The 9,540-nt window shown below is 38.8% G+C and overlaps 1 protein-coding gene across 1 annotated transcript; it reads right to left on the reverse strand.

The window, feature by feature from the left end:
- Window positions 1–8,529: 8,529 nt before the first annotated feature.
- On the reverse strand, window positions 8,530–9,540 carry LOC119738222 (cysteinyl leukotriene receptor 2-like). Its single transcript, XM_038213006.1, has one exon. The coding sequence runs from the start codon at window positions 9,538–9,540 to the stop codon at window positions 8,530–8,532; it is 1,011 nt and encodes a 336-aa protein (XP_038068934.1).

A 9,540-nucleotide genomic window follows, 5' to 3' on the forward strand; every position in this document is an offset into this window, starting at 1 on the left:
ACCTAAGTTTCACTGGAGCATGAGTCTAGGTTGTTCTATCAAAATACTGATTGGAAAGAAATCTAGGTAAATTGGTCAACAGAGAGCTTGTCGGCATGTTAATCTCCTGCCTTCCATTATGCTGCAAATTGGACCACATTGACACATCATCCTTTCAATTTACTGACTATATCTCTGGATGTAGGTTTCCAAATGAGATAAAAAGCAGCATTGGGTTGAGAAATAATCATTCTGTAAGCGTATAGGTGATTTTTAAACAAAATAGAAGCTACTATTTGAAATAGATTTTTTTTCTCTAAATGTATAATTTTCTTTTATACACATTGTTTAAACATTGTTTAAACATTGCAGAAAATCAGTACATGCACAGAACGACTTATCATAAACAGACCAAATAAATGTCATGACTATGATGAAAGGGGTTTGAAATTATGGCTAATTTATTATCTATATGCACGAATGGTATTTCTGTTTTGTGTACATATGGGGAAATGAAGTTTTCGCCGGAATTTTTTGCCGAATTTTATGTTTTTGGTATCAAAAGAAGCGCTAGACCGTCCCGTCGCTTAATGTTTTTTTTCCAACGCTCTCGCGGAAAAAAGTTAAGGGAGGGACGGATTCTGCCCCGGCCACTTTAGGGCTAATTAATTTGAAGTATGAGCCATATATACGAAGCCGATTCCCCGGAAAATTTCCACCTCAAACTCTAGCTTGGCCACCGGCCCAGTGTTGGATGATGCTTCGCCGGGTGGCAAGTCACCATAAACCGCTCTAAGGATATGATGAAGGGGATGTGTTACTGTATGTGGCTGTGGTACACTGACGCACCAATTAGGCACGAAATCTGAGTATACGTCGTACACGAATCGACAAACAAGTTGATCATTCATACTACCCTCGACAGATGCTGAAGAAGTTGTTGATAATTAACGACATGAAAAACATGAGCCCGTTGATGGAGTTGGTGGTGGACTGGTGCAGGATATTAACAACTGAGCTGGTTAATGTGCAATGAAACATAAACGGGAAACTCGTCTAATTTCGTAAAAGCTCCGATAATTACAAACAGGCACATTCAGAAACTGATGGCGTTTCTGCAACTTATATTACCGTTTCAACCAATGAGAATCGATAATGTATACGTATCTACGGTGGCGACGAGAACACACAAAATACGTTTTTATTATCCGATTCACTTGTTGTTTTGGCATTGCTCAGTTAGTTTATTGCCTCATTGACCTTGTTATTCTGGGGGTAAGTGACCATGTAAAACGTGCATTGATAATCGCATATACATGTGCATATTAATCCATAGAATGCATTAAACAATACACCAATAACCCTGTCTTAATACCAGTAGGGGCACCGGGGGATGGTTTTTACTCCAAGTTTCCCCTTCAAGAAAATGAAACAAAAGAGAAAAACTGAAGAAAAATAAAAGATAAAAGAAACGAAGCAAAATGAAAGGAAGTAACTGGAAGTAAATATTTTACTGTACATTGAATGTATATTTCAGACTGGAAAGTGGGAACCCTTGGAAATGGTCATACATACGTATAAAATTGGTTTGGAACAGTGCCTCCGATCGTGATGCCCGAGGCGGCCCTTCCCCCACCAAACATTTGGATTATCCCCCTCCCCAGAAATTGTTTTTTTTCCCCTCACTTGCTAGCCCCCCCCCCCCCCCGCGCCAGCCACTATTTGCTATGCGCTTGCATGTTTGAACTTTCTATAAGTACGTTCACTATTTTAAAGAGAATGTACAACATTGCTTTTGCTGCAATTTTCAGAAATATAGATTTGAAGGATGAGTATGTTATATAAAATATTGTTAAACTGACTTGTTTCATGTTTTAGGCTTGTAGATGCTGGAAAAACCAAGAAAACCTATCATGTTCTAGAAGTCTGGTTCCCTGACTTCACTTAAGATGAAACGAAGCAATTAATACATTTGGGGAATTGTAAGGTCAGAGAATCAGTCCATAGCAGGCTTGTACCCCTTCACAGGTGTGTGATCATTAGCAAAGAAAAGTCAGAATAACTAAATATGAAAAATTAAGAACAGTTTTCTCCAACGCTGATCGGCCGACCAGCGTTGAAAAAATACAGTTTTTCTTGAAAATGTCAGTCCACCAGGAGCCACGATTTTAAAGGATGCTTTAGACTGTCAGTCCCTAACAATTCAGTAAGGTAATTCGTGATAATTTGATCATTTCTTTTTTTGATGTTTGCAAATGTTGTATTTTCCCTTTAATATACAAATGAAGAGAACCAGCTCCCACGTCAATTAAGATGGAAGGAAGGAGGAACGGTTCTCTAACTAAAGCGGCAAGTGTTAAAACAAAATATACAATTATAATGATGTGACGACTATGATTTCCTAACTACAATACATTTATTCTTACATTAAAACACTTCAAGCATTCAAGTCCGTGTGCACAATTAAATGTCAAATAAATACAAAGTGTGTGTCAAAGTTCAACACATGTCTGTATATGTATATACGCTACACATCAAAGTACAAACCTAAAATGCAATGAATCATGTCTCAACTGTCATCCCGAAAATACACAATTTCCCTCACAAAATGATGATAAAACAAAGCAATACTCACAGGGAATCTTCTATGAAATTATCCTACCACAGTGATATACGAGCCATGCTCCCTACAAAAACGAGAGAATTTTCCAGACAAAACATATGTTGGTCTTCTCTGTTCGAAACCCGCAGGAGAAAACTTGTTACAAGTTGCCTTTGCGCGGGAAGCACAAAGGTCACACTATGAAAATCACCTTGCCAAACTTTGGACGAACAACAACTGAGGGCGCACTTGGTCTCCCTACAGCTTCCCTACTTTAAGACCACGCAACCCGAGTGGTCCCAAATAACAGAAATACAAGGGCGACCGGAAAATGATTATATAAAATTCCCATTAATTAAGTTATCTACAATAATAACACCTTTTACATATTTCAATGCAGTACATTAAATTAAAACAGGTTCAGTGTAATAATACTGCATGAAATTTATAGACATGTCGCAACCCTTTAAAGATAAAGGAAAATACCATGTACATATACGTACTGAAAGCGCACTGACTAGACATTAAACCATCAGAAATGCCTTTAAATAGAAACTGACATACAGTATACATGTACATGGATACGGTTTTCCATAAAAACCTTTTCCAAATCAGCTCAAAATCATGTTAATGATCACATTCCAATACAAAACCTGTTTGAAAATGTCCACATGCTAAAATCTCTATACAAGCACAATAGTCGACTAACCAATCTTGGTGCCAAAATAGATTTCTTTTAATACATTGAGGTCAACCAGGGTTTAAACACAACAATACATGGTGGGTATCACTTGTCTGTAGTTAATACGGAGCATCCTCTACCATACACTTTACATGTACAATAAAAATGTGGTTTCTGATCATGTCCAAAAATCTGAACATGGTTTCTTACACACAAGACTTGGTGTAAAATCAACATAGTTACATAAAAACAGTCATGGAATCCAAATCACATTAACATGGATCTTATTACAGATAGAGTTTGAGCTACATGTATATTCGAACAATTGGATCCAACTTGGAAGGCAAAACAGGAGGTTCATACTGAAGGTTAAGATATGGAGAACACAAAACAAGTGGGTGGCAATACACTCTCTTGCTTGGAAAGCAAGAAGGCAAAATATATTCTCAATCACTAAAACAATTCAGTGCATCCCAAGTAGACTGCATGGCAGAATAATAAAAAGTCTCACACACACTGGAGGACAAAAAGTTGGACAACTCAACCAACTACAACATCCTTAACCCACATCAGGCTAGGAAACATAGTAATTACATCCACACAAGTACAGCTAAACTTGAAGGAGCAACACCCGTCACTAATAGTACTAAGGGCAACAATCGGAAAAGGGAATTTCCAATGGTCGTCAATCTGACTAGATTTGTCCAGTCAGTATTATTGACTTGGGAAAAATAGTTATGCCAATAACTGAATTTGGAGTCGAACCCAACAACTTTTTCTAGTCATAGTATGAAACTTTGCATTATTAATTAAATTCCTAGTCAATTTTCAATAACTAGGAAAACCAGTCAATATTTTGACTAAGTTGTTTTTAGAGTGTATAAAATCAATGAAAGAGAAATATATGAAAATCCCACCAAATGTCTTCGTCAACCAACCTGGATAAGTCAGGAAAACCTGAATAAATGAATCTGCCTAATCATGAAAATATAAAGATCCAAAAGTCACTATACAATGCACATACATGCCCTACATTATACAAAATTATGAAAGGCATGTTATAGTTGTACAACAATTTGTACAACAGGCAATCTCATCAAATAAATATGAATGATTACAAGTTTCCAACAATTGAAAAAATACACCACAAAACTTTATACATAAGCAATGGGAACGAGTCAAAATACAGTGCGGATTACATCCCGTCTCTTCATCAAGAGCAAAACACCAATATTGTTACCATGGAGGGGCAGCTGGAGCTGACACCAGCAACACATTTCCAACTACAAAGCATTATCTTTGGCATGGATAAATACAAGTACATGTGCATTAAGTAATGGTGTTTGGCCACAGACCCCGAATGTGAGATACTGTGATCCAGTCAACAGTCACCACTATTGCCAACATACAGAAATAAAATGCAATACCCGAATACAAGGAACAGTTCCCTACTTTTTCTTGGGCTTTGCCATCTGGCGAACCAAGTGAGTGGGACTTAAAAGTACTCAAGCTAACATGGAGGCTATCACTAAAAACATTCACAGTAGGAGAAACACAAACTACTGCAGCCACCTGCACATTACAAAACTTAGCAGCTTCAAACAGAACTGGCTCAATAACAAGCGGCTCATCAGCCTCTTCAAAAATAGCATCTACCACATCAACTGTATGAGTACAAGTAACGGGGCCGTATCATAAGTCCGACGCCTCATAGGTCCGACGCCTCATAAGTCCGAAATTTCGGACTTATGAGGCGTCGGACTTATGAGGCATAACATTTATTAATTCCGCTTCATAGGTCCGACGCCTCATAAGTCCGACAAATTAAACGTCTCGTTTTTACGTTGCCGGACTAATGAGGCGTCGGACTTATGAGGCGTCGGACCTTTGAGGCGTCGGACTTATGGGCCTTTATTTGGTTAGGGGATGCAATTTTGTCGGACTTATGAGGCGTCGGACCTATGAGGCGTCGGACTTATGAGCAGACCCCCAAGTAACAAGGTCAGATGACTGCAATTCATTAACCCTGTCTCCACTGGGCTTTTTGAACAATTTCAAAATTGCAGTGAATCTACCATTTAATGCAGATTCAATGCTTTTTACTGCATTTCTATCAACAGGACATGGCTCTTCACCACCTTCATGTAAAATATATGTGAGGACACTCACTATGGTCTCAGCTACAGTCTGGCACAGGCATGGTTGGAATGAATATCTTGCAATATACACACAAAATATAACTTGTTAAAACACAATCAGGCCTAAATCATGGACCTACAATCCAGTCTGCACACAAACAGACAATAACTGTTCTCTACGAAAGCCCTGTAGTGCCATCAAGTATCTATTTGGCCAAGTTCGTTTTTATGAGTTATATATTTCGCACGGTTCGTTTTTATGAGTTATATATTTCGCAAGGTTCGTTTTTATGAGTTATATATTTCGCCAAGTTCGTTTTTATGAGTTATATATTTCGCAAAGTTCGTTTTTATGAGTTATATATTTCGCAAGGTTCGTTTTTATGAGTTATATATTTCGCCAAGTTCGTTTTTATGAGTTATATATTTCGCCAAGTTCGTTTTTATGAGTTATATATTTCGCAAAGTTCGTTTTTATGAGTTATATATTTCGCAAGGTTCGTTTTTATGAGTTATATATTTCGCCAAGTTCGTTTTTATGAGTTATATATTTCGCCAAGTTCGTTTTTATGAGTTATATATTTGGCCAAGCTCGTTTTTATGAGTTATATATTTGGCCAAGTTCGTTTTTATGAGTTATATATTTCGCCAAGTTCGTTTTTATGAGTTATATATTTCGCAAGGTTCGTTTTTATGAGTTATATATTTCGCAAGGTTCGTTTTTATGAGTTATATATTTGGCCAAGTTCGTTTTTATGAGTTATATATTTCGCCAAGTTCGTTTTTATGAGTTATATATTTGGCCAAGTTCGTTTTTATGAGTTATATATTTCGCCAAGTTCGTTTTTATGAGATACATTTTGTCCAAGTTCGTTTTTATGAGTTATATTTTACGGAGTTACGGAGTTTTATGAAGTTACGGAGCCCCTAAAGTAACATCCAAAATTATTTTTTTACCTCGTGCGCACGACATAGTATCTCGTGCGCACGAGATAATTATCACGTGCACACATATATCTCGTGCGCACGACATATGTCTCGTGCGCACGACATATATCTCGTGGGCACGAGATAATAATAAGTATTAACGGAGCTTGCTGCACGTGCAGCGGACGAGTTTGTGTGTAACGAAAGCAGCGTGTCAGTTACGGAGCCCCTAAAGCCCCTGTCACACTTTTGCGTATCCCAATTTCTTATGAGTTCCATATCAACAATTTTCAATACGCAGCCGTATGATCAAAAATTTCGAAATGTTTTGATTACTTTGACATATGTGCGACGCACATCTAGCGAACAAGTAACGAATTCAGCGTATCCACTGCGTATGAGATGCGTATAAGTTGCGTATGCAGTGCGCAAGTTCGCCATCTGTGCGTTTCTCATAAGTTACGAAGAAGTACAAAGCGCTCCCCGCTCGCAAGACGAGCGGTACTAATTCGTGCAATACGTCGCTATGTATACGTCCAATATAGGAGGTCAGCGTATTGCCGCGTATGAACGGCTTATCCCTCACGAACACATAGCGTACTCGTACCGCGCTCAACCGATGCGGAACCGATGCGCTGCGTATTTATAACTTATGACCTGCGCAACAGCGTACGCAGCGTAGTTTTGTGCATGCCCAAAACTATCCAGCGTACTGGGCCATACCATGCGTATGCCGGCGTACATAAAACTAACATAAAACGATAGAGATGCATATGAGGTGCGTATTGTGCGTACGACTGCGTATGAAAAAAAGTCAATGCGCAACTCATAAGGAATTAGGATACGCAGAAGTGTGACAGGGCCCTAAAGGGACATCCAAAATTATTTTTTTACCTCGTGCGCACGACATAATTATCTCGTGTGCACGACATATATCTCGTGCGCACGACATAATTATCTCATGCGCACGAGAAATATGTCGTGCTCACGAGATAATTATGTCGTGCGCACGAGATATTATGTCGTGCGCACGAGATATTATGTCGTGCGCACGAGGTAAAAAAAATTTTTTGATGTCCCTTTAGGGGCTCCGTAACTGACACGCTGCTTTCGTTACACACAAACTCGTCCGCTGCACGTGCAGCAAGCTCCGTTAATACTTATTATTATCTCGTGCGCACGAGATATATGTCGTGGGCACGAGACATATGTCGTGCGCGCGCACGAGATATATGTGTGCACGTGATAATTATCTCGTGCGCACGAGATACTATGTCGTGCGCACGAAATAAAAAAATAATTTTGGATGTCACTCTAGGGGCTCCGTAACTTCATAAAACTCCGTAACTCCGTAAAATATAACTCATAAAAACGAACTTGGACAAAATGTATCTCATAAAAACGAACTTTGGGAAATATATAACTCATAAAAACGAACTTGGACAAAATGTATCTCATAAAAACGAACTTTGGGAAATATATAACTCATAAAAACGAACTTGGACAAAATGTATCTCATAAAAACGAACTTGGCGAAATATATAACTCATAAAAACGAACTTGGCGAAATATATAACTCATAAAAACGAACTTGGCGAAATATATAACTCATAAAAACGAACTTTGACAAAATGTATCTCATAAAAACGAACTTGGCGAAATATATAACTCATAAAAACGAACTTGGCGAAATATATAACTCATAAAAACGAACTTGGCCAAATATATAACTCATAAAAACGAACTTCGCGAAATATATAACTCATAAAAACGAACTTGGCGAAATATATAACTCATAAAAACGAACTTGGCGAAATATATAACTCATAAAAACGAACTTTGACAAAATGTATCTCATAAAAACGAACTTGGCGAAATATATAACTCATAAAAACGAACTTGGCGAAATATATAACTCATAAAAACGAACTTGGCCAAATATATAACTCATAAAAACGAACCTTGCGAAATATATAACTCATAAAAACGAACTTCGCGAAATATATAACTCATAAAAACGAACTTGGCGAAATATATAACTCATAAAAACGAACTTGGACAAAATATATACTTGATGGCACTACAGGGCTTTCGTAGTTCTCTCTATATCTGTGGCGTCACGAAAAGTGTAGTACGTTGCGCAATCGAGTGGTGTGCATGTAATACAATAAGATATCGGTCAAATGAAAACATCTTGCCCGCTACAATGACTGAACTGCTAAGTTTGGGTTCATTCTCGGGGCAGCAGCTGGCATTGGAATTGCATTCCTGTCCTCCACTCGGTTTCTACGACACCTCCTGATGACCAGGCTCCTCAACTCCGACCGAAAATGCTCGTACTTGAAGCAGTAAATGATCGGGTTGACGAACGTGTTGCAAGCCACCAGGATATTAGTAATGGCATAAAACCAGCCATCATTTTTTCCCATGATGAACGAACAAGTGCGAAACACTACCTTTGGTGTCCAGCACACCACAAACATCAGACCTATCAGGACTGTCGTAACAAGAACGCTCTTCTTTGCTTTGTTCATGGCATTTCGAGGACCGTACATGGGATTAGCAGATTTCTTGGTTAGCTTGATGATTATCCGACTGTATGTATATATCAAAATAGTAATGGGCACTAAGTACTCAATAAACGCCACAACTACATTTTCAAAAATCTTCAGACCAGTCTCCAGTGTCGTACGTTGACAACCATCCTGACCTGCTTCATACATAAATATATAATGCGAACCATATATGAAGCCAATGGCCCAGGCAGTTCCTATTGCAAATTTCAGCTTAGCGACAGACCAAGAATTGCGATGCTTCACCGGATAGCAGGTCGCCATAAATCGCTCCAGCGATATCACGACGAGGTTGTAGGTGGACGTTACATTTATGCACCAAAGGGAAACATGTGTGTGTATGAGCCGACACAATAACTGACCAATGATAGTATCCTTCATGGACACAGGTGTCAGGATGTTTTTCAAAAGTACCTGATGAGAGAAAAACACAACGCCAGCAACACAATCGATGATAGACTGATGCAGGATGAGGCGATTTGTGAAGGAGCTGAACACTCGTCGCCTGAGGAGCATAACGGTGATGACCATGCCGTTACCAAGCACAGCCAGGCAGGTGATGATTGTGTTGACTGCATCCAGCAGACGGCCATGGGCACTTTCGATCTCAATATCGTGGGTCCCATTTTCGACAATCAT

This window comes from Patiria miniata, unplaced genomic scaffold, assembly GCF_015706575.1.
Source record: "Patiria miniata isolate m_02_andy unplaced genomic scaffold, ASM1570657v1 HiC_scaffold_3, whole genome shotgun sequence".
Lineage (NCBI taxonomy): Eukaryota > Metazoa > Echinodermata > Asteroidea > Valvatida > Asterinidae > Patiria > Patiria miniata.